Consider the following 26,708-nt stretch of genomic DNA (forward strand, 5'->3'; position numbering starts at 1 on the left):
AGATATTTTACAGGGAGTACCACAACGTTGGGTATCCGGGCAACACAGGCCCGGTCGAAGTGGAGAGACTCCGCCTCGTTGATCCGCGTTGTATACCCCGTAACAATACATACAATTGGTCTTGGTCATTGTGGTTGGCCTTGTGTCACTTACTGTGACAACGGTTTGCCATATTATGAAATTGTTTTTATATGTTTTTAAATCTGTATACTCGAGAACTAATAATTCAAGGAACCGTTGATTCTTGCTGCTCCGACGGCACGGTATTGCATTACACCGCAGAGCCAGACACCGTTTCCCTTACTCTCAGTTGGCACGGTAGCATTACACCATACTGACGAGGAGCTCAACAGCGTTTGGGACATATGAAAAAAACCACAGAGGTACCCGCGAAAAAGTGACGTAGCGGGGTCTTGAACCCGAGCCCTCCAGACGGAAGGCAAGCACTCTACTACTGAAGTCACTGTGAGCGGTACACATATAATTATTGAATGCCGGGAACCAAACTGACCATGTGCTTCAATGACTCGGGAATCAATTTGACATTTTGACCCTGCCTATCAGTGAAATTCTTGCCTGAGAACTAATTTGACATCTCCGGTTTTAACCGTTAATATGGAAAAACTGTACAGTAACCCGTTTAAATTACTTACAGTGGTACATTCTTGTACAAATGGGGAGCCCATGGATCGAGAGTAGATAATGTATAACTGGCTAAAACAATTTCTTTTTTTATTTTACGTAATTAAATAGCGCATCAAAAGTTTTAAAAATAGAGATAAAAATAAAGATTACGAAATTTTAAATTAGTGTCAGAGTATCGAAGTCACTTGGTTAAAAATGTATAAAGAATGGATAAGATACTTTCAAATTATTAAAAAAAAAAAATCATCTGAAGTATGCTCATTAATTGTGTATTTGTTTGTGTTCGAATGAACAAATTATCACGGGATTCGGTACGAGAAGACGCCAATTAGTTTCATATTTTATTTATTTGTGCGAATGGAATACTCCCGTAAAAAATATTTAAGTCAATGCTGTTACGATACAAAGAGTTTTTTGTTTAAGTGAAATAAACATTTTAACTCAAAATATATGAATGAAATATTTAAGATGAATACATCATTCATTTAAATGATTAAATTAGTTATCTGTTCACTATTTTTTTTATGAGATATTACATAGTATTTATTTTAAACTGCTTCTTTTCCAATGAAATAAATATTCATGCAACTTAAATAAAAATTTTCTATGGTTATTGTTAGATTCATTGATGTTATGAACTATTTGTTTGGTTAAATATAAGTTTTCTTATTTTAAAAAAAAGTCTTACTTTAATGAAATAAAATAGTTCATCGTTTACATCTGAATACGTTACTTATTTAAAAGAATAAATAATTTGTTTTTATGAATTTTCACAAATAATTGATTTGGTCTTGAAAGTTACTTATTTGACCAAACGAGATATTATAAGTATTATAAGTATTCCATAAAAGTTATTGATTTTCTGATTGAATATTCATTATACATTCGAAACACATAATATTCGAAATACATTTTTTACACCATTCATTATATTTATTGATGTAAGTAAGTATTGTTTTGATTCAACTTTATAGTTTTTCTTTTATAAAACAATGAATAATTTAAATTAAGTACAACAATTACATGCTTGTATTTTAACAAATAATATATTTTATAAGAAGAAATTATAAATCAACTATACTGGTCTACTGTTTCAAATAAATTATATATTTTCTTATTGATAGTTCCTTATTATTTTTAATTAATAGTTTCTCTCACACAAAGTTTTTACTGATAAAAAAAATCATTCACGGACAGTTATAAGATTTGTAATAGATCATTAGAACTGATTATTTAATTTAAATAAATAGAATTCAAGCCATCTGGATGGGGGCTAAGGAATCGTTGAAAATATGCGGGGTGCAGGTGGTATCCCAATGCGGCTGCTGACTAAATTTTGTATCAAGACATTATATAAAATAGTAATACATGTGTAATGCATAATGTAAAAATGAGAAAGTGCATTTAGGAAAAGTAATGTACGAGTTTTCGGAATTAAACATTTTATTTCTCAACAAAAAATAACAGTAAGAACCTACTACAATAACTTCGAAATTATTTGAAACGCTTTGATACAATACATACTTAAAATATGTATAAAGTAATTACAACTTATTATCAAAGTGATAAATAGTATAAACAAAATTATGTATAAGAAGCAGGTACGTTACATTACTTACATACGATCTGCGATCGATTAATAGAGTAAATTGAGAATATGGCAAAAAAGTATTAGATATGCACTACAGCTACTACTTCGAAGCTTAATTATTAATTAATTTTAAAAAACTAAGATGGAAAGTATAATAAACGCACATTTCGGAAAAATGTTCCACTGCCCTTACATTTCACTTTGTTAGTGTATTTTTATTGTTATTTTTTTTTTATTGAGTCAGTGAGTTTATTAGTTAAAAATAATTTTTTTTTTTCACAAAATATATGTAGAGGTTTGAATACAATTTTAGATGAGATCTATTATTTTACATACTTTGTGGATACTACTCGTTTAACTAGATATTAATAACTGACGAGAAAAATATAACATGATGGAAAAATAAGTATTTTTTTTAACAAGTACATCTTTTTCTTCAACGCTTCTCTATAAATGTAACATTTTGCCTGAAAACGATATATTTGTGAATTTTTTGTTTACTAAGCACAAATTTTTACTGCTAATCCAGATTGAAATCTTCACTTTCAATCCACTTTCAATCAGTATATAAAAAAAACTGGGCGTAGCAAAAGGCAACGATTGCAAAATATTACATGCGTAGCTTTTAAAACAATATTTAAAAAAAAAAGTTAAATAAATCGTAACAAATAAAGAAGCATATTGTTTTATAAAAACTGAAAATTAGGCTTGTCGAATAACAAAAAATGCAAATGCACTTTGCAAATGAGATGCCTTCTCTATCCTTAAAAAAAAAAAAATTAGAAAAAAATAAGTAAGTAAAATGAGAAAGAAAAAAGTAGAAATGTATCTTTTTCAATTGCTTTTCCTTCCTTTGTTGTTTGTCTCAAAACGTAAATTAATCGGATACGCTTTTAAATGATATAATAGCCTCAACGCGCCGACAATACTTGTCGGATGATTCTCTGCTTTGGTATTCCTTTGCACGTCGTGCCTTTGCATTTCTGGAAAAAATCAAATACATGTGAGCGCCGTAAATGGTACAATGATATAATTCTCTCTCTTCTTGTTTGCTCTCGGCAAGAGTGATTACGTTATTCTTCGACAAAATAAATAACGCGTTTTATTTTCCTTAGTTACCTACAGTTTACGGTATAAAAGTAGAAAAGATATATGGATCTTTATATATTCTTACAGGTATTGTAGTTATTACGAATTTTAAAAAACTTTATACTACGTGAAGTTTAATGCGGATCGTTAAAATTGCTTATATCGCGCGACTTTCGAATTCAGAATCGATCAGTACAAAATAGAAACTTTTTTGCCAATGTTGATTGTCCATGAATCAACGAGCAAAGTACCTCAACTCCAATGATAGCTTTGTCTTGACACTTTTGTACGCGATTTATTGAAGTTAATTACATAGTGAGGCCATAAAATTTTCAATCGATTCTGATTCCTGGCGTACTTCTCATCAACTACAGCTAGCATAGGCGGTGCAGTCTACACTGATAAGTCACTCGTGAAAAAATTTGAGCGCAGCAATGACCATTTGCGATGTGTATATCGTTTTAAAAAGTTATATTTCTTTAGCACAACTAACAAGGGCTTTTTCATGCCTCAACTAGAATTACGGCAGACCACGACACTGATATGATTGCTTTCGAGAAAAATTTTCAGTCTACTAAGCTTAGTTTATTCATATATCCATCAGGCGATGTACAAGATACAGGTTTGTAATGCATAAAATAAATGTAGCATTGTTTTGAAAATTTCTTTTTTTTTTTTTTTTTTTTTTCAAAAGACACGCTCAACGTACTGGGAACATTGTTCTGACACACAAATGCGTGACACTATAATTGCACTTTCTTTCAATCGTTTTTTGGCGAGTGAAATTAATGTATTTCGATGCGCATACAAAAAGTGTCCCTTCTTGGTGTCATTTTCGAACGCTAACTTGGCCATTGCAACCTTAAAATCTACGATCACGTGTTACGGTGCTTATGTTGTTGTTGTCCGACAATTGAGAAAACCACAGCTGCTAAGCTATGGGTTTGAGAATTGCCGGATCAAGTAAGCTCAGTTAAAATTTACGGTGTGTATACAACAAAATAAAATGAGGTGCCCTTCATAGCGTGTGTGCAATCGTGAATTGCATGTAAATACGCGCGTGCTGTACGTAACTTCGAAGGGAACCATCGACGCGTCCCTTCCTGCGCTTTCCCTTAACCAGCAGAGGAAACCATCGCCTCGCATCTTATTATCTTACCTCGCGAACGCAAACTTCCACCTCGTGACAAAAACAAAAGAAAAAGAGCATAGTGGTGCGGCGGCGTTGTACGCCCAGTCTCGAAAATCTAAGCGCAGTGTCGGTATCTTCTTTCACCGCGCGACATCACCCGAGAGCGTTTAGTTCTCACAGCCACGGCCGCCTTATCCTGCCTCGAACAAAGAGCCAATTTTTCGTTTATCTCCCACCCTCCCTACCTCTCTCTTGCATTCTCTTACGCAACTGCACGGCCCAGCTACGTCGTAGAATGGCAAATAGGAAATTTTTACGCCGGCCGGGGACACCGTGTAATATATACACACATGTCGATCGGCGAACAAAAGTATGTACCAGTCGCGCGCGTGAAATACAATGGCAGGGCTGTGGATGTCGAACAAAGTATATGCTCTGCAGCGAGAAATGTTATCATGTACCCCGCGTACGTGTATACACGGAGACAACGATCGATCGAGGATTAGTTAACTCTGAGAAGTGGTGTGTGCTTTCGACGCTTTTCCAACATATTTCCGGACCTGAGTACAAACTTACGTCTACACCATACGCTAAATAATAATATTTTATGGTCCGTACACGCATACTACGAGGCATAATTCTATATGGCAGTTGTGTCATCGAGAAATAAATGACGCGGCAATAAACGTGTACCGATACGCTACTGTTCCACGTGAACCTCCCCCTTCATAACATCGCTCCTTCGAAATTCCGTGAAGATTTCCAACTCTCCTTTTTCCCCTTTAGCTGCCCGTCGAGCGTTCCTATACGTTTTACGTAACTCGAGATGTGTATGTGCTCGAAACAAGCGATCTATACGGTGCAAGCGCGAGCTCACGTACAAGTTATATGGCAACTCGAGCCCAACACCGCGACTTTAATTCGTTCGGAGCTAGTAGCGTAATTTCCTGCTCGTGCGATCGGCCGACCGATGCCTCATTGTTAACGAGTAGCTTCCTTTCGCTACATCCGAGGCGTGATCCACAAGTACACGTAACGCGCTCGCAACAGAGAGGGGGTGTATGACAAAGTTCAACAAACGTCTAGGCAAAGCGGCTGGCTCGTTTTTTCAACTTGATTACATCCGATCGACCGGTCAGTCGATCGATACCCAAGAGAGAGAGAGAGGGAGAGAGACACCGGGTGCTCCATCCGTGGATCCTTAAGCGCTTTTGCTTTCCTACGTACACGTGTATGCGAGTGCGAAGAGAAGGAACAAGTGCCGGTGGGCTGGGTGGGCGAGATTGTCGTGAGGTGAGAAAAGAGAGAGAGAAGAAAAGAGTTGACAAGAGAGTCGAGTGAGCGCTCGAGATAGACAGAGCACAGTGTGCGGTACGAAAGGTGGAGTGAGAGAGGAGCTAGCGAGCAGAGAGTGACTTGGGTGTCGAGGGGCTGCGGTACTTGGCCCTTATGTGCAGAAAGTCGCTGCTGTGGTGCTTGGCTGGGGTGCTGGTTAACGGATGCGAGAACGGTGTCGGGGTGCTCTCGCGGCTCAGGACCCTCACCTGGCAGGGGTCGTGCCTCGTCAGGAAGTGCTCCAGGGTGTCCCAGCCGCCACCCACGCGCACCATCACGTGCGTGTCCTTCAGTACCTGCGAACGCATCGTTGTTATTCACCTTGGGCACTTTTTTTCTATTTTTTTTTTCTTTTTTTTTTGTTTTTTTTTTTTTTTTTGCTTATAGTACAAAGACCTTAATGAGGTGAACAAAGTTTACTTTGCACCAGATGGTTGTACTATGATTTTTTTTTATTCGTGGACAAATATTTACTATCCATTGCGGTTAGCTTAATAAGTGTTATCATCAAACTCAATCAAAAATAATTGCGAAAACCATTATAAAAAGCACTTTTTTCGGTGTCCGATTTGAAATGTATTAACGATTAAAAAATTTTACTTGTAAATAAAAAGTTTCATGATAAAAGAAGTCCAGACAAAGAGGTTGAGCTTTAAAAACTCGTTCTACGATAATTTCTCGGTTTAGAGGAAAGTTTTTATGAAAAGTTTTTTTTTTTTTTGTTCGAAAAACACGATATTTCAAAATGTTTTTAATGTTTTTTGCTGAAAAAATTACTGGAGGTTTGTAAACATGTAACTCATAATTTCACTACGTATAATCTTGAAATTCACGAAAGAAAATGTCATTAACAAATAAAAAAACAACTATTTTTGCTGATTTTTCAAGTTTTCTCTGAAGTGCCAACGCATTCGAATTCAATTTTCCGGACGAAAATCCATAAATTTTTTAAGATGTACAACTTTGTTATTTAACTGCTTTGCATTCGAGATCAACTTTGTATTTTCTGTTTTCGACAATTCCGAATTGATTAGGTAAACTTTTGCACCGATTTGCCGTAAAAATAAAAAACTTTGTTTCTTGGATTGTTTTCCTTTGAATCAACGTATTCTTCGTTTTCTGATAACAATTATGTCATCGGATTAACAGTACGATGGCAACGATGTACAAGACACAGTGGAGTAATGGAATATAAGACTCACCCTTATGAAAACGCCGCGGCCAGCAATGTTGTAGCGGCCCTCCCCCACTTTCCTGACTTTGAGCCTGATGCACTTGCTGGACGGGCACTGGCAGAACTTTTGTACAGCTTCGGTAGCCCTCTTCACCTGCAGAGACAAGATTTGTACAAACATCGCAAGGGCTAAACGAGCGCGTTGGGCAAACACTTGGTATTATCGTGGAGCGAAAAAAAAAAAAGATTCACGAAGATGGAAAACGTAGTTCACCGAGACGCGAATTTTTCAAGCGAGCTGTATTCATGCTAGAGAAACGAGGGACTGCATCATAGTGGGTGCACGTATATGACAACATGCATGTACGTCGTACAGTCTTTTCCTCTTGTCTTTGTACCTACTTGGTTATGCGTAAGGCCCCGCGTTCGTTCGTTCGTGGGACGCCAAGTGCATGCAGAGAAGTACAGGGTTTACGTCCCCACGCCGGCAGGGCATAACTAATATTTTATTCGTCGGTTATAAGTGCTACGCGCGCCGAGAGATCCGTACGACAATGTGGAGTATCACGACGAGTGGAAGGAATAACTCCACCATTCATGATGCCGCGTTACCGTGTTGTTCACTTCGGACGTGGTAATACCTATATACCTTCGCTGAAGCGAGTACGTAGGTATTTTTTATATTTTTCATTTTTCAAAGCTAAAGGGTAAAAAATACAGAGAGAAAGCACTCGTTCGAGTTCTACGTAAGAGAGATGTGAGGAAATCCACAAAAAATATCCCGTTTTTGTCTTTCACCTTGATTCACCCTTCAAACTGAGCTTATTTTATTCGTAATGTCATGTAATATAAGGAAAACATCGTGAACACGGTTGTCAGTGAAGGTGACATCCTTTTTTGCCATTTATGGGTTAACATTATATTTGTACGTTTCATATATATTTGGATGTAATTTTAACATGAAAATCGCGGTAAAAGGGTCTCACTCTCACTGAATTCAGTGCTAAAAATTTTTTCCTCATAGTACATGACATTACGAGTAAAATGAGCCCTATTTCTAAGGTGTGCCTAAAAAAAAGTGTTTTGGGAGAAGAGTGGGAGCATACACGATTTGCCATCTTGGCGTAAGTACAATCAGCCCCACCGCGGTGTATTTTTGTGCGGATGTATGAAATAATGAAAAGAAAATGAAAAAATGAATCTTTGGCAACCTTCCGATCGAGCTCCGTGATGGGTCCGTGGTGCTCGGGTGGCTCGGCCGAGGAGGGCGAGGGAGAGCTCGCGAGCGAGATGGCCTCGTCGGGGTCCTCGGCGCTACCGCGCGACCAGTCGTCCTCCGTCGTGTCGCTGTGCACGCCATCGCTGCCGCCGCCACTGGTGGGCCCGTTGTCGCTGATCGAACGTCGCATTTCTGGCTCCCGCGTTTCCGGCGTCGTGTCTGGGTCCAGCCAACGCGAGTCTGTTGTCGACATTTCTACTGCCGAGCTGTCAGACGAGAGAGACAGTTGTTGAGTTTGTTTCATCATCAAAAGTCAAAATGATTGTATATTGTATTTTAAGACAGCAGTCGTGACAATTGCGAGGACAATTGTGTGCTGGTACTGTGCGTCTTTTGCCTCGATGCCAAACACAGAAGTGAACAGTCAAAAATTGTGAAAAAGGGTACACATCGTTATAAATCATAGAATTTGTTAACTGTTTACTTTCGTATTTGCGTTGATGTTGAGTGAAGTTTGATTCCATGTGAACGTTAGGCTCTATGTTGATTTGGTTCCGTATTTAGTTTCGAATGTACATTAAATAGCGAACAAATTACAAAGTAAAAAACGATCATGTTCGAATGCGCCTTACTTATGAGAGGAATGAGTATACCTATGTACCGTAAAATCCAAGTGTGTTAATATACATGTTTAAAGCCTGTAATTTAAATTCCTGCTGTTTATAAAATGCATTGCAGTAATATTGAGAAATTTTTTTAGAAAAACTAAATTGATGCTTCGTAAAATATTTCACTTATATCCTATTAAGGGGGTTCGAGGGTAATAATAAAATGCAGAGATCACAATGATATTCAGTTTTCTATGGATAGTATAGAATAAGTAGAACTTATATGAATTTTTTCAATATTTGGTATAGGTCATTTAAAAAAAAATTATTTAAATGAAAATCATGCGATAAACATAGGCTCTTATGGAACGTAATCTCAATTTTGATATTTACATGAACAAAAATTTTTGGAGAATGCAAAGATAATGAAAAAAAATCCACTTATAAGTTAGTTGCTTAGTAATTCAGTAGGAAACATTTTGAAGTACGTTATAGTGCATTTTAAACAATGCCAACATCAAACGTAAATAAAATATTGAGTTAGTTGCAAGGTTAGTTGGGTGCAAGAGGGAGTGCGTGGTAAAGGGGGCCAAGCTGTGTGGGCAGGGGGACTCTCCTTGAGTGATACTCCCAAACCTCCTAAGGGCATTCAGTATATCGGCCGGAGTTTCTACTTTACCAACTTCCCTATTTTGATGAATTATTGTTGATGACTAATTATCTAGCTGTTTAAACCCAAAATAACGAGAAGAGCCGTTAAGCTGGTACTTTGAGGATTCAATAGAGCCCAAATTCAATGCAATCCGTTGCGTATTGAGAGAGAAAAGTTACATTTCATGATCACGAAATAGTGTTTCAATGTGCATAATCTGAAATGTAACTTTTTTCAAAAAGTTATGCATTGAATTATCTAAAAGTTGAACTGGGCCTCTAAAGTAAAAAAGTAAACGCGGCTCTTCTCGTAGTTTTGCCATTGTTGGGCATGGGTATTTATCGTAAACGGCATTCCATAACCTATAAATCTGCGTACACTGAGCAAGTTCATAATTTGAACTGTATATTTTCCAAAACCATAAAAGGACCGGTGTTTGTCTTATTATTTTAGAGGCTCTGTCAAAATTTCAGATAATTCAATGTATTACTTTTTGAAAAAAAGTTACATTTCAGATTATGCACATTGAAACACTCTTTCGTGATCAGAAAATGTAACTTTTCTCTCTCAATACGCAACGGATTGCATTGAATTTGGGCTCTATTGAATCCTCAAAGTACCAGCTTGACGGCTCTTCTCGTTATTTTGAGTTTAAACAGCTAGATAATTAGTTATTAACAATAATTCATCAAAATAGGGAAGATGGTAAAGTAGAAACTCCGGCCGATATACTGAATGCCCTTTTTTTCTTCAATAATTGTAACAAGACTGTAGAAAGTAAAAACTTTGCTCACGTATTTTATGCACTTGTTAGCATGTTAAATCTGCGACAGGCACGTTTTTTCACTCAAATCGGTTTTTCCCTATCAAAAGTATCCAGCTTAGAAGAACTGATTAACCACACTTGGTGCACCTTGATTTGGTTGTCTTTCGAATTGTTATGAACGCCACCACAATGTACTTTTCCGCCTTCTAATCTCAAAATAGCACCTTCGCCGCTTGATTTTAGGTTCTCAGGCGGAAAAATAGTTTACGAAACTCGTTTGAAAAGGCTCCTTTACGAACCTCGTTACGGACCTCACCTTCGGCTCGTGCCTTAAACCTCTCGGTTCGTAAATCGAAGCCTTTGCAAACTTGTACGCAATATACTATAACAGAAAACAAAAACTTTAACAACACACTTTAAACGTGTACTTTCTCACGCTTCGATTTACAGTGATGAGGAAAAAATAGTGATCTCGATATATTTTATCATATACGATTTTTTACAGCGACTCATTGCTAATGTACCATACATTACCCCCTACAGAAATGTAGATAATGCAAAGACAAAGTTTTCTCCATCCGTAATAAAACATACGAAGCATCGAGTACTTGTTGACTTGCGGATTGCGTAAGTCGTCTTTTCTTTTATTTGTACAAGACGGTGCATTTCCTGCCCACTAATAAGTGCAAAACGGAAATTCGCCAGGTGTCACGCCTCATTTGCAATGACGCAATGTCCGTGCAGTTACATGCACGACATACACAAAAATTTAATTGTTGGCCTCACAGACCTTTATTTGCAATTCAAAGATAAAGCAGGACCACCTGAAAAGAAAGTATTCTAATGAGCTAAGGGGGCCGCATCTAAATGTGCAATGTACGTGACTCCCTTATTAGTCTTGAGGGCAGTTTACTATGATACACAATTTAAATTTAAAAATCAGATTTGTGCTTGTACGACACTATGTTGCTTACTCTAAGAAAAAGAAAACTGTATTATTGCGAAGAATTAAGAAATAGAATATTGAATTTTTCTTTATACATAAGCATTATTTTTAAAAATCAATTAGTATCTTATAAATATAAGGTGTCGATGCTATGTGTAGCAAGAATAAAGATAAATGTTTTTGATATCACTTTTCTGAATTGCCTAGTCAAAATTAATGTATTCAAGTTTTAACCCTACAAATCACTATAAGAAAATTCTGATTTTTGAGACTGTTTAAACTAATTGAAATTACATCTGCGTCATCGATCTTTGTACCTTTTTGTCTTTCAAGTTCTACTTAGATGATTCCATTTTGCTGTTTCCAAGTTTCAAGTTATCCAATATTGCAAAGTGAACACGGTAGACTTCTATTTTTCGATCGTCTACATAGTTTGAAAGAAATTTTTTTTTTTCATTCATGTGCGGTACGAGATTTTCCAAGATTGCTAATCACGATTGTCAAAATGAAAAAATATTAAAATGGATGATTAGCATTGACTATAATTTTAAGTGATAAATAACAAAAAATACTGATATTACAGACATTCTGCTTATATTATGGTGATGAGAGCTTTCCGTCTATAATATAAGTGTTATAGTATTTGTTTCTCAACGAAAAAAAAAAAAAAAAAAAAAAAAAAAAACACACAGTCTAAGTCTAAATTAAGAACACCTGCTGCGAACTACAAAAGTAAAGAAAACTGACAGAGAATAGGGCGCTGAGCTTGCGCTTTTGTCTGTAGACGACGTTGGTGCTCTGAAATTTTCTCCTACTCATCAGAAAGTTCAAGTAATACAATGAACCCTCGCTGCTCTATCTCTCCGTTCCTTTTTTTATCTCTCATAAAAAATCAATGCCTTAGTAAAGGTAACAACTAGCTCACGATTGAAATGAAAAAAACAATATTTAGGTTAAAGAAATAGTTAAGCCAAAGAATTTTTTTTTTTTTTTAATTTTTGAGTAACTTGAGTGAATAATGTCAACAAGTCATGAGGCGTTGGATTTATCAAATGATTATATATGCACAGTTTGGTGCTAAGAGAGAAACATGGTCTTTGTTTTTCATCAAATTACCGATATCAAGTCCAAGGAGCGATACAAACAGTAAACAGTAATGCGAAGCAGCGGTCCAGTGACAAAGGAGCTATAGGACTGCCACAAAAAAGTTAGAGGAAAAAAATGTATTCTCAAAGTTTGCTGCTTCTTTAACCAATCAGTCGACGTACTGTTTATAGTTTAGGGTTGCAAGTACCACGCTATACACCTATAATTAAGATACAGTACCTGCTGTGCTTCATGTTATTGTCTGCGGGCGACGAGTCGGGAGAGGGCGACTGCAGCTGCCACGACGAGACGAGGCTACTGTGCGAGATGCCGCTGTCCGAGAGGCACTGGAGGTCGCGCTCCTGCTCCTCTTCTATTTCGCGCTCCAGCTTGACGAGGCCAGGTGGGTCGAGCGAGTACCGGGCCGCTATCCGGGCTACCTCCAACAAACATAGCACCACGTTGCGCGGCTGTCCGTGTAGCACTGCAAGGGTTGAGGGAATTATACATTAGTACACTCACTGGAAGGATTACCTGCAGTCAACAAGTCATTTAACAACCATCATTCAAAGTTTACGATTAATGACAAATGAATGTTTGTTGACAGTTATGTTGCCGTGACTTAGGTACAGTTAATTAACGTGTATTTTGTGTCATAACCATTTTCTTTTGTTGAACAATTGATTTATTAACGATTCAGGACTTTCTTAGACTTAAATCCATATTCACTAAGAGCTAATGACGGTGGGTTACGTAGAATAGAATCTTTTCTACCAGCATATTAGTTAATTTTTGTTGTTGTTATAGTTCAATTGTTGTCGTTTCCTCGTGGTCAATAGCACATTTTGGCTGTGACAATTCTGTGGAAAATGAGTGTGTGAAGCGTTTGCAAGCGTTTGTGTGAAAGTTTATCAAGAAGTAAGTTTTACTGTTTAATCAGCCATTCTTGACACAGTATTGTTATCATTGTCCTTGAGGAAGGGATTGCATTGGTTTTTATAGAATCCCTACGAGTTTCAAAAATAGGGGGTAATGAAAGGACAAAATAAGTTTAACTTTTCGAAAATTCCAAACAAACTTTTTACTGGTGAAGGACGTTTGATATTTCTAAACTTTTAAATGAGGATCTTTTTTTTTAGGTGAATGAGGAAAAACGATTCTTGTTTGGACAGGATTAATGGAAAACTAAAACATCTAGGAAATTGCTTTGAGTTTTTTAACAATATGCTAATGAGAATTCTCTGGAGTTCCAGGGAGTTCAACATTTTCCAACTTTTTCGCGATGATTGCAGTTTTTTATTACCAAGGAAACTATATTTTAAACTTTCACGCGAAGTGTGCAACATTTCCTTCATAACTGATGAATAATGATTGGAAAACGTACAACGTAATTTAAAGAAATTTTCATTGAAATTCCGCTTAGAGGTGAAGAGAACAATAAAACTTCGGTTCATCACTTTTTTTTTCATCGCTTAAAAATTACCACACATGCATTTTCCGCGTCTCGTGAATACCGTATACTTGAATCGACAACAAAAATCATTCCTCCAACTCCCGGATTCTCGATCGGCTTTGAACACAGAACAAAGCAAAGCCAGTACATCAATTAAAAGAGAGAAAAAAAAAAAATAAGTAAAAAAATCCACTGGCAGAATCGGCTCGATACTCAATCCCAACCACCGCCGTCACCTCGAGCGATATGGGTCGCACGTATGTATAAAATTTCATCGATCGGCTCCTCGTCCCTCATCTCCCTTTAAACCTCTACAATGCTGACGACACAAAGTAGGTTGCCCAGCTAGACGACGCCGCTGCCACCGAATACGTACACCCACCAGCGCAAGAGTCGGCTCTGCAGCTCTTTTATTCATCCCCGCGCGAGGGAGACAAAAAAAAACGACAAGAGAAGAGACGAGAATCGCTAGGCGATCTGTAGCACGGGGTGCGGCTCTTTGGTCCGGAGCTCTCTCGCGGGACATATGTCTCTTCATCGCGCGCGCAAGCTGCTCGTTATGGGCTTGCTTTATTTGTTACATGTGCTTGTAGATGTACCTCTTTGGCACATGTACACAAGTGCCGTGAGCTTTAAGGACTACCGAGTCAGCTGAGCAAGCTCCGTATGTCTTTGTGCTCGAGGCCACGGACTATGATGGGTCGCAAGTCCTCCTCGATAGCCATTGCCGTATTTTAACGTTAAATGGGCTTTTGGGGCTTGCTCTCTTGCTCCTGAGACAAAGGGAACAAAGCGATTTAATCTTTGTCTCTTTCTGCTCTTCGTTGGAAGAATAAAAAGTTTAATTGAAGCTCGTACTCGAGAGTTATTAGTTTTCATGAAGCTGCTTGAAAAGTTTATGTTTCTATTTTAACATTTATTGAACACTTGTTTAGCACGTAGTAGCAACTTTTGCTGCTTGCTTGCTGCTTGGATTGATGACGCTTTTACACTTTACTTTATTGGTTTTGGGAACTTGCAGTTGCAAGTAAAACCTTAAAAACAGTTAGGTTTGTTGTTAATTTTTTATTTTTCTCATTGAAGGATTTTTTTGCCAAACCGTTACAAGTTTGACTAAGAGCTCGCTTTAAACTAACTTTGAATAAACTAAGTACAGCGTTAACATTCAAAATGGAAGTCATTTAAGACGAAAAAAAAAAGACAATAACCACGGAAAAGACAAAAACTCACCCAAATCGTCACTTTCGAAGAGTAGATTCTCGTGTACGCCCAGCCGCCGGCAGAACTGTATGAAGTTTTCCATATTGTCTCTGGAGAAGAACGTGCGCCGCGCGGCATTCTCCCAACAGCGACCCCGAAGCACTGGTGCAGGCTGGAACAAAAGCGAGAGAGAAATGAAAAAAAAAGGCTTGAAGCACCCCTCCGTCAAGAGCACAATTAGGTTGGAGCTTATTGTTCTTTGAGCCCTTCGGGTGTGCCTTTGCGAAGCCAGCACGAGTTCACGACAAACAGAAGTTGGGCAAATAGACATGTGGCGTAATAGGGACTGTGCACACTTGCACATGTACGTATAAATAAATGGCCTATCAGAATTCCGTTTCATTGTATTGATCAAATGCGGAAACAGAAAATCCGTAGCATATGCATTGGTAGAGGGCTATTTTTGCTTTTAAACTTCAATAGTAGGGAAGGATTTATTAAGAATGTAAAATTCACATTCAAGTTGCTATAACTTTAACTTTACTTCAATAGTAACGAAAAGTCAAAAAGTATGTCTTTTAGTGATGCTATTTTTATTATTATTATTTTTTTTTTTTCATAAAACAAAGATAAGTTGTTTGCATGGCCCCTGAAAACAAAGATAATTTGTTGGCAAGGTAAGAATCACCATTTTTGCTACAGTACAAATCACGGAAGCATGAAGAGTAGTAAGGAACAACTGCGTTTTTCAGAAAACTTTAAAGCAATCCAAAGTTTGATTCCAATAAAAAATACTTTTTTTTTAAGAAATCAAAAATTTTTATCGAAAAGTGTTTGGAAAACAATGTTTTTCAATTTGGAATACCACAGTTTTTTAAGAAGCCTTTTACATATTATATAAGCTTTCAGAGAAATAAAATACTCGAAGGAACCAAAAAAATATCGTTAACCCTACTTAGATACGACTTAAGATGGATGAGACATTACAATTCGATATCAACTATTATTAACCCAAATCTTCGTTTATTAAAGCTCTGATGTATAAACTTTATTTTAGTACATCCATTTAGACCTAATTTTAATACAACTAAATAAATCTAAGCGCGCTTCGTGCACTTAAACCATCTTCAATTCAGTATATTTGTCATGCCTACCAACGGCATCTTGCTATCAAACCAACCAATTAGAGCCATTTTATCTTGGCTTTAATCAAAGTAGCTCATTTTTTAAATACTCTGAGAAAAAATTCAATCCATTTCAGCTATGGAGCACTGCTAAAACAGCAGTACTGCCACGTGCATTGTCGGTACAATTGAAACAGCGTAAGTACACATGCAGTTTTGGTAAGAGTGACATTGGAGGTAGTCAAAACAAGAAACTACATTTTTTGACCTAGGCTATGTTCCACAAAGGCTGCAAGTTTAAGTTTCGTGAGCCATGGCAACACTGAGTGGGCGGTGGCGCTATTTAACTAATGCCACTGTGTTCCGCTAAGAAAAACAATCTTCCTAGAGAGTGCAACATCCGACATCTAATTCTTACACCTGTGCAATGGCAAGTGTTGACAAAGTTCCTAAAATTATTGTTGATGCAAACCGAGATCAAACACGGGTGAAAATGTTCATGTGTCGCTATTACAGAAGCTGTCAGATCGGGTTAAAAATGATACGATCATTTTAAACGTCTTAATCTAAAAATACTACATAAGGGCACGAGAATCATATCCAAAGCACGATTTAGTACAATAACGCAATTCGTAGAGTCATATCCCCGGATATGATACTCTCAAGTTCCCAACCCTGGCTGTTCAAGTAGAATATGAATATCTCATTTATCATGAACAGTTTAAAAGGTGCAAAAGTTACATTGTATGTAATTGCTAGCACATATTGGACACATACACTTTTGTCATTAATTACATGAGTAAAGTAAATTGAGGTGTATTGGAACACGGAAAATTTTTAAGGTAAATCGGGACAGCATCAAATATAGTGTTAAAAAAATTATTTATTGAAACAAAAAATTTCTCTTTATCTTACAAGACATTTTGGATGGGAAACAACAAAAAAATGTATGAGTTGAAATAAAGAATTTACAAAAAACAATATTTTTTATGTAATGTTCAAATCATATGTGACCCACATTAATATAATAATTGAATCCACCTCAATATAGTTTATTGTTAATCTACTTTTTTAAAAAATTTGTAATATTCGTCTTAATCATAATTTTTCAAATGAGCAATTTAAGTTACGTGTGTTCAAGTAATAATACAATAATCGTCAGCACTTTTGAGAGTGTTTACAACGGTGAGTAAAAAACATTTCAACCCCGAAGACAGTGTGAAAACATACACGTCTAAATCGTTTTTTGTAGATACTGGTTACACCACGAAGCTCTTAATATAGCATAGAGCAAGCAGCGGTATTCCATCAATCACTGCAGTCTCTATCAAGTATTATTCTTTTAAACATAAAGAACAATGGTCAAACATTGCAGTCTCTATCGAGCACTGTTCCTTTGAACACAACGAATAACGGTCAAACACCGAAAATAGTCAATGTTGATACACACCACGAACAGTTTATATACGATTATGAAGCTTCTGCAGAATAGAATACAACTCATGCGAATGACGTGGAAAATTATGTAAATACATGTAAGTATTTGAAATTAAATTCTTAACAGTTTGTATGCATGTTGAAGCAATATGAGCACCTTGGCAGCTAATAGGTTCAATCAAATACCCTTTCGGTTCAGTTTGGCCGGTTCTGAGACCAAAATCATGAAAAACACGCGTTCAGAATCAAATTTAATTCAAGAACCAACCGACCCGGTTCTCGCAGGTCCCTTGGGCCGCAAAATAGCCCCGGAGACGATGGCACCTCAGATGGCACTTATCCGACGAAAACTACTATTATTTCAAGTGACCATTAACAGAACTAAATTCTTTTCGTGGAATTGCTCATATTACACGATAAACAAAGATGTCTAAAAGGTCTGAAAAGCTAACGGGATCGCATGATCACGGCATAATCATACCGTATAATTGAGATCGATGTTCGTGAAAGTGACTACATAGTTACATGCAAATAAGAATCCAACTTACCCCTTTCGCCTTGCCAGCTTCTACGGCTAACCGGGCCTTCTCTTGTATGACTCTTGCCAAACGACACAGCACTGCGCCATTGTCAAGAACATCGAAGAAGTTATCTCCCGATATGTGGTCGACATCTGTAATGAGTTTCAGAGAAAGCATGTTAACACATAAAGATCAACTGCGAAGATTGGTATTAGTGTGGCATAAATGTTTCATACATGCAGCGAACCAGGTGCGAGTGGCTGACAAATTTAAATTTTTATTTTTAGAAAATGAGTTTTTCTAATAATTAAATTTTTTAAATAGTTGTACTCATTATTTGAAGTATGGAAACCATTGAAAAAAAGAACCTCGTCTAACTAAGCTGCCCAGTCAAAGAAATTAAGAAAAACTATACATGTTCAAAAATTGATAATGATTGTATTTTTCTACCATGAAAATTCTATTTCCGTAGTAATCGAATCATGATCTTATATCAATTTTCGCAAAAGGAAAATTTGCAAGAGAGAAAGAAGCTACTGTGTACTTACATCTTTTTTACTTCATAGTGAGAGCTTTTCCTTACATTACAAATAAAAAAAAAAGAATTAGTGCCTCACGTTGTTTCTGCAGCTATGATTTTTTTTGTACATATGAATCTATGGCTCGCGCTTTTTTTTAGTCGAAACAAAGCGTAAGAACGTACAATTTTTTTGCTTTATAATTCAAGGGTGATCTCACTGACTGTATTTAGTAAGAAATATGTAAGTACTGTTACGGTTGCCTATTTCGCGACATTTTCCAAGTTTTTAGCACTTAATAAGAAAAAAAATTTTTTTTATCTTCATTTAGTTATTATTAATTCCTCAAATAAAATATGACATTTTTGAAAACGCCATCAGCTGTAGAAGTTTCTGCTCAATCGATTAGTGTGAACTCAATTATGTCAAAAATATCACTTACGATTTTTTTTCAGTAGGGCGGCAGAGTTACAGCGGGAACGCTCGAAATATGAGATTTGAATATTTTTAACCTTTTCGGACAATGGACTTTCTACGTGAGCATAAAAAGTTTGACGGAAGCTGAGATTAAAAAATTAGTAATCATACATATTGTACCTTGGGTTCAACTTTTGGTCATTAACGTTCGAGCGTATTTAATATTGATGGGCTTATATTATATTATAGTAAGCATAAGCACAACAAAAAATTATTATCTAACCACACAAATAAGATGTCAACTATCAGTTTTAGTCGAAGATTTGAACAATTTTACCCATTATAAAACAGCTATTGTTAGTTTTTATCTTATAAATACGAAAGTTCTATAGTCTCTAATAGCACTATACTGTATTTTCGCTCAAGCAATATGGAGCATCCTAATCTTTTAGATATGTCTCGCACGTTCAATCTATTGAGTTACGATGTGACATACAAACTAACACTTGGTGATATCAGAAGTGCCGATTTGGTCGAGTGGTTCCCAAAGATTGAATCGAACTTGGCGTTCTGTCGAGTGCCTCTCAGACGAGAGCCAGGCATTCAACTGAAACGACCAGTGATGCTCTTTTTATCATTGGACCATTGTACAAATCTTTGCGTTCATGTCTTCACCGTAGTATTAACGATAACATCATTACAAAGAGAAAAATGATCCAGAATATTATGTACTTTTTTTATTCTTCAACAAGACTTGTAATTTTATAACAATAGACTTGATAACGCAAGACACTGCACATTGTACTTTTTACAATAAAGTACTTTCGATTGGAAAAATATTCCCATAATTTAACAGTACAAGGTATCAATATTTGGAAACATGCTTCATCTATGAGCTTCATCCATACCATAAGAATCACTAAAGATACAAAATCACAGTGTGATCGAAGGATGTAAGTGAAAATTCAGACAAAGCACCTTAACAAGTAGGTATTGGAAGACAACGATTTTTTCCAGCAACGTCTGACTGATGCAAAGCAACAATCAAGTTCCGCATTCAGGAAAAAAGTCCATTCACAAGCGTTCATCTCGCAATGAAAGAGGCGAAGCATTTCTTGCACAATATGTAGAAGCAGAATTGCAATACGACGAGACCAGAAGTGGCCCTTTATCCAACCATAAACCTTTCGTATTGCGATTTCAAGCTCCAATTACCCAGTGCACGCTCACCCGTTACCTACAGCGCATATCGCAACAAAAATTGCAGCGCAGCGCACCCAGGCAGAGGTTTTAATATTGTCCCCCGGAAAAAGTAGGCCGTGCCTCTGCGATGAGAAATATTTCCTGTTTATCCTAGCGAGGATGCCAATGATCAGGACTCTCTGTGTGCCAAAGCTGCACGAACTACAGTACGAATATAATAGCCCGAGTTCTCGCGCAACTCCCAAGAACGCAATCCGTATATGCACCATACGGTTAAAGATCGATGGACAGGCAAACTAGTCCGGTGACAAAGACAAGGATGTCCAGTACGGATCGGCTATTATTGGGTGTATCGTAGGTACGATTAGATTGGAAGAGATGAAAAAAAAGCCGCTCAAAGGGAGTACGTACCGCTCCACTTCACGTTTACAACGGGCTACACGTGGCCACTCAAGTCGGCACGCACACGCGAACACAGAGCTACATGTGCCAACGATCGACCAAGCCTGTACAGACACACACACATATCACGGTGTTGAGTTCTGCAATTAATGGCAAGCCTTGCGCGCTCAAGCGTGAGAGACGACTAGTAGTGCGCTGTATGGCTTTTCTTTGTACACTTGTACCGAGTGCCGAATTAAAGTTCCGTTAAGCATTACTACCGCTGTTGAATATATATGTATATACAGCGATAATAGTGGAAAAAAGCGCGCATACCGCGCGTACGTGGTCGATCATACGCCGCGAAAGCGAAAAATGATAGGTAGTGCAATAGCCTGTTGCTATATGTACCCGTGGCACGATAGTATTCTCGTCGCTTTTGTGCGCAATTAGACACGAATTGCCGTTATCTCCTAAGCGATGACTCCGCGGTCGGCGAGCGTGAGAAAATTGAAAAATTTGCGACTGGGATGATAGATTGCATGAGCATTTGTCGAAAATTCAGGTTTTAAAAGAACCGTAGCAAAGAAGAAAGTGATGAGAATCCATGAAAAACGATGGGAATAGGTGGACTTGTATGAATTCCATACATACTCGAATTTTACGCAGTTCGCGTTGCTTTTCTAGATCTTCGGGGGTTTTCCATCGGGTAACGCACAGATCGAGCATAGATAATCTTAAAAATGCTATAGTTGGATATAATTTACCAGATTACAAAAAACTTCAATACAATTTTTTCGCGGGATAACTTTGAAATAATATGGCATTCAACTCAGCAAAAACTTATGTAATCTCCTCTTTCAAACTGAATCAGTAAAAATTGGGTAATTGATTTTTAATGAATCTAATTTTGGTGCAATAGTTGAAGTCACTAATCTGGAATTAATAAAAATGTACAGTACTGAAAAATTAATGACTGATCAGCACAATGGCAAAGACCGTTACAGCAGAGGATTGAGAAGATTGACAGGAAACTAGCTGCACCACAACAGGGCAATGCATTTGTTACGTAATTTAATTCGGTCGGTCTACTTTGAGTAATTATTCTTTCGAGGCTTCCGAGCAACGTTTTATTGATGGTGGGAAGAAGAGAGAAAAAAATACAGTGGGAAATCAAGAGATAATGATAAATCAAAAAGAGAGACTAATAGCATTTACGGCTCAAGTTGCTTAAAATCCAAACAAATCACGAGCTGTATCAAACCGGTTGTCATCCTGCATTAGCAGTGCCGCCATTCGTTACTATATCTAACCACTACACCTAACACTGTTTACCGTAAAATGTATATTTACAGAGGATACAGAGAAAAACGAGATCGCCGGTACAAAAAAGGAGGCAAACCGGTAACTGCAACTGTTGCCAAAAAGACAAAAAAAAATTAAGATACACCTGGTGCTGTTTATAAACATTAGGAAAGCTGGAAGGGATACAGAAACCCACTTTCAAGCTCATATTCAGTGAATAAAACGGAGTGTGTTACACCAGAGGACGAGGGGGTGGTGCACCTAAGTAGGAACGCAATACCTATACGGCGTATAAATAACGTGATGGGAAATAGGAACTAGGCTCGGCTCTCTCGGACTCTCTTTCGATAGAGCAGCTCAGATACGAATGGTAATGAGAAGCCCCAGAACTCTCTCTCTCTTTTTCTGCCTCCCGCACTCGTGACTCGACGAGCGACAACAATGGAGGGGTTGCTGCTGCCGCTTCGCCTACGGGAATATAATCTCGCCGCCGGTGGCGTTGCGGCTGTGTTTTTGTCGCAAGGTTTCTTCAACTACACCATCACGTGCCTATACATGTACACACCGGGCTCGGGGCAAAGTTAGTTTGCTAGTAAAAGCACCGGCGGTGGTGGCAACCTCTCGTAAAATAATGGCTGTCTCTAACGAAGTCAAACTCTGTGCGCGAGATACGAGAAGCTGTATGGGCTCGCCGACGGCGGATTTTTCCGGAGAGTAAGTATATAGCTACGGGGGTTGTTGCCGTTGGTCGGGACTTTATTATGCACGTGCTGTGGTGAGGAATTTTTTTTCTTTTTTTCATTTTTTTTTTTTTTGTGTGCGACTAGGTAATGTAACTGCAGTACGCAGGACGCTGCCCTTCTAACGCTGTCAGCGATGAAAGGAGCGAAAGTGCATGTACCTATAGGTATATAGGCTTATATATGTGCGGCTACTGTGCGAGTGCAAAACGGCAGGAAAAGGCTTGGGCACTCGAGGCACGGCCCTCTTCATGTGAGCGGGGGCAGAAGGAGGTACTTGTATAACTCGTTGTATACCTATTACGTGCACTTATCGTTATAAAGTTAAGGGAATTTCGTTCGAGTGGTGCCTGCCAGGCAGGGTTGAATGAATTGCTGCGTAGGTACTTGTTTTATTACGAGGTATGGTATTTGATGGATTTAGCAGATGTTTTATCAAATTTTATCAGAAAAGTGACGTAGGGGTGGACATGAAACGAAGTTGATTGAAAACTTTAAAAAATACGGATATTTGCCTTTGGTTTCAGTACATATCTTAATAGTTGAAATAACTGTTTTAGAGTGAAAAACGCTGTGGAAATAAATTAGTAACTGGTCAGTGAAAAAAGAATTAAAAACTACATGTTTTCGGTAAAATCACCTTAATTCACCTATAAAATATCTATCTATCAATACAAATACCTATAAAATGTCGGTGAAACAGTAATTATCCATTTCAACTAGTAAATTGGCGGAGATTTACTTATACAGATTTAGAGTAACAAGATAGTGACTTTTTGATATCACAGAAAACTATCATGAAAAATAACGATTTAATCGATCTGAAAAGGCCTAATGATCACAATTTGCATTTTGCGTATCAGTCATTCTTTTACGAGTTCTTTTATAATTCGAATGCAATGATAATGTCAATTAAAACGACAATGTAAGAGCCTACTTCCTTAGTATATTGTAAATTATCATCTGAACGCTTCATCATTTAATTTTTTTTTCATGTAGTTGCTCTATACCTATTATAATTTTCTACAGTGTCAAAGCTATTAAAAATCTTGATTTTTTTCAGCAAAGAAAATATCGAATGTTTGTTAAAACAAACTTTCCAACATTTGAATCACAATAACATGGAACCTCAACGTATGGACTCAGTAATCACAAACTTTATTTGTTACGTAGATATCATGTGAGTGAATAGAGAAAAAATTGATTGTGTGCAATTTTTGATTAGCTAACCGAGGGGTAATCCTTAAAAAAGTTTTCTCCTTTCCTGCAGATGTTCTAATGTATGAAGTATAATTATTAATTATGTATGTACCAAGATGAATCAAACGTTAATTGCAACCGTTGATGAAAAATGTTACATACTCAATACTTCTCTCTCAGTTGAATCATTCGTTGCAAGAAAAATGCGTCTATTATCCAAATTTAAAAAATCGTATAAGAAAAAAAAACTCTGACACCAAAAATGGGCTGAATGCAAGATTGAAGACAGTGATGCAAAACAAAATACCCATCAAAAGCCAGCAAACACGACAATACATAAGAGATTTCCATCGCTCTAAACACCGTGTTCAACTCGAAACAATGTACGGTGACATATCACGCAGTCCGTTTTACGTATATGCAGTTGATTGTTAGCCCAAGTGAACGCAACGTACAGCTCCCATTGTCATCGGAAAACGCTTGCACACGCTTACGCGTATATTGTATTCCGTGTTTATCTGTCGGGCTAATTTATGCTTATTACCTTATAAAACGACCGCTCATTACATGCATCTCGCGCTCGACGTGTACAAACTCGGTGAAAACAAGCCATTTGCGGGCGATTACATGCACTATTGATCGGAGTGTAAACAAATCAGCACTAAACGAGACTGTATGAGATATACAATCGATCACGGGGCACAGAACCTGTAATACTGGCATTTAATACGTCGTTTCTCACGCAAGAGGGACAATCTATCTGTCTTGCATTCGTTGGCATCTTCGGAAAGTATACGATTAGTTAAGAGAGATAAGTTACAATCGAAATAGTACGATCCTTGTTTTCATAGAATTATGCCTATTTACATACCATTATCCAATTTAATTATGTCAATTGCAAGATTTTATAGTATTACAATTGTTGTAGGCATAGAAAAAAATCTGAGATTCATCCCCGTAGGGCCTGTGTTAATTTCCTCCGACTCGGTTATATATAAATATAAATATATACATCGTGAAAGTCACATGACATTTTGAGATCTTAATACTGTAAAGATACGAGAATTAAATCAACCCATAAATTTTTTTCGAAAAAAAGTGAGATTTTCAACATATCATTAAAAGACAACACTTCTATTAACACTTTTTTTGTGAATCACCTACAATGATGAGACGGAAAATAGCTGTTAACTTACTGTGTTAGCATTTTAGGCTCATGATTCGGTAGTCCAAGGACTTTTTATTGTTAATAATTTAATTTTTACTCTTTGGAATGAGACTAATTTTTCTGTGTGGGCGGTAACAATCACTGCTATGACAAATATGACTGTTTTAAAGAATGAAAATGAGCATACAAACTGTAAAATGTCCTCGTATATTACGAAATACTATCGATTAGTACTACAACAAACACAGTTGTTTTGATGTTTTAATTCACTTACTGTATCTGTCAACCTACGTTGTACGCATATCGCAATAATCAATAGTCAAAGGTCTGAAACAATGATGAATATTGCTGTATACCACTGTATACCCAGAGTAAACGTATGTCTTATATTCATCGTCAAATGCTCTTTCGTTTTCTTTTATTGTGCATATAAAAAAATACGTGCATTACGAACGTAGATCTACATAGTACAGCGAAGAAGCCCTATACGTATTATGGTCTGTATTTTTTTTGGTGACAGAGCGATTTTCGCTATTGTTCAATAGCTAAAAAATTGAAACCTTGAAATATTGAGCAAACAAGTCTATGAGCTGAATTTCTACACATGAGCTAGTTTTCATGGAGTGCACAAACAATTGTATCCACACAAGGTACTAATCGTATCATCATCATCTGACTAGAGCTCGAAAAAAACGTAATAATGCCTGTTAAAATCAATGCGAAACAGATAAAACTAAATGTGAGTCCATCTGGTTGGTATATAGGTTGTATGTTTGTGGCAAAAGCCCTCTGATAAGGCACTCTCTTTCTCTCTTTTTCGCTCTTTTCATTCTGTATGCGAAATGTGTCCCATAGGCTCGCATATATACATATATAAATGCATAAATCGTCTTTATGGACAGCAGTGTGTCTCCCTTTGGTCTACATATAATACGAGGACTTGAGATTTTATTTCATGTGTGTGTATAATGTATACACACTTAGCTTGGAAAAGAGGGAATCGTGATCTCGGTCACCCGGAACTTACTTGCCGACTCTCCCTTTGCTTCCCCCTGCTCCTGCGGTTGAAGCTCGGCTGCTGCCGTTGTTGCTATTGTTTCGGGATACTTGTATAATCCGACTGCACTATTTACAAAGCAATGAGAGTACATCCGTTAACTTTATAGATATATCCTGCACTATAATTCACCGAGGACTAATTTTATTTTTCACGGAGAAAAATTGATGCCAAGACCCATATCCAAGAAAATGTTTTTCCTAGAGAAATCAATTTTTTTAATATTGAGAATATTTTCTTGTTAAAAGTAATTTTTTTTTTTTCTAATTAGATATTTTTGTTTTTATTTTAAGAGAAAAAGATTATTAATAATTATCTCAGTACACACTTAAAATACGTTTTTTTTAAGTGGAGATCGTATATTAAATAATTTTGTGGTTCTGAAGGGTGTCAACTTGAGAAGATTTGGAATTTTTATGAAAGTTTTCTCGTAGTACTAAGGATTCAATGAATTGTTTTCTGTATTCTAACTAAAAAGTACCATAACCCTAATGCTTTCTGATTGACGTAGACACAAGCGATTTCACATGCCTCAAGTCCCATCTATCTTATGGTTCCAAAAAATAGTAAAATAAAAATCAATTTTTTGTATACCTTTGAGTTGTGTAAAAAACATTGAAAACTATATAGTTATTTAAAAAGAACCTTCTTAATTTTAGAATCTAACATGTTAAACTATACTCTCAAACCCTAGTATAACTGTAGTTTTGATACCTTTTTAAATTGTTTTTTGCTACCTTG

General features: G+C 37.0%; 1 protein-coding gene across 2 annotated transcripts in view; it reads right to left on the reverse strand.

The window, feature by feature from the left end:
• Positions 1-2,070: 2,070 nt before the first annotated feature.
• LOC106643289 (growth arrest-specific protein 2) overlaps positions 2,071-26,708 on the reverse strand; it is a 91,214-nt gene continuing 66,576 nt past the window's right edge. Inside the window, exons 3-9 of one of the 2 annotated variants that reach the window (XM_014358375.2) lie at positions 18,006-18,130; positions 14,927-15,068; positions 12,484-12,727; positions 8,178-8,451; positions 6,995-7,120; positions 6,002-6,088; positions 2,071-3,219 (exon numbers count right to left, since the gene is read on the reverse strand). In XM_014358375.2, the coding sequence (XP_014213861.2) occupies positions 3,148-3,219; positions 6,002-6,088; positions 6,995-7,120; positions 8,178-8,451; positions 12,484-12,727; positions 14,927-15,068; positions 18,006-18,130 (1,070 nt within the window). In that variant the 3' untranslated portion in view covers positions 2,071-3,147. Of the gene's footprint in view, positions 3,220-3,987; positions 6,089-6,994; positions 7,121-8,177; positions 8,452-12,483; positions 12,728-14,926; positions 15,069-18,005; positions 18,131-26,708 lie in introns of those variants that run through there. The other variant, XM_014358374.2, reaches the window with a different exon arrangement.

Source organism: Copidosoma floridanum, unplaced genomic scaffold (genome assembly GCF_036245765.1).
Source record: "Copidosoma floridanum isolate Cflo_tuat_1 unplaced genomic scaffold, Cflo_Japanese_pri ptg000030l, whole genome shotgun sequence".
Classification (NCBI taxonomy): domain Eukaryota; kingdom Metazoa; phylum Arthropoda; class Insecta; order Hymenoptera; family Encyrtidae; genus Copidosoma; species Copidosoma floridanum.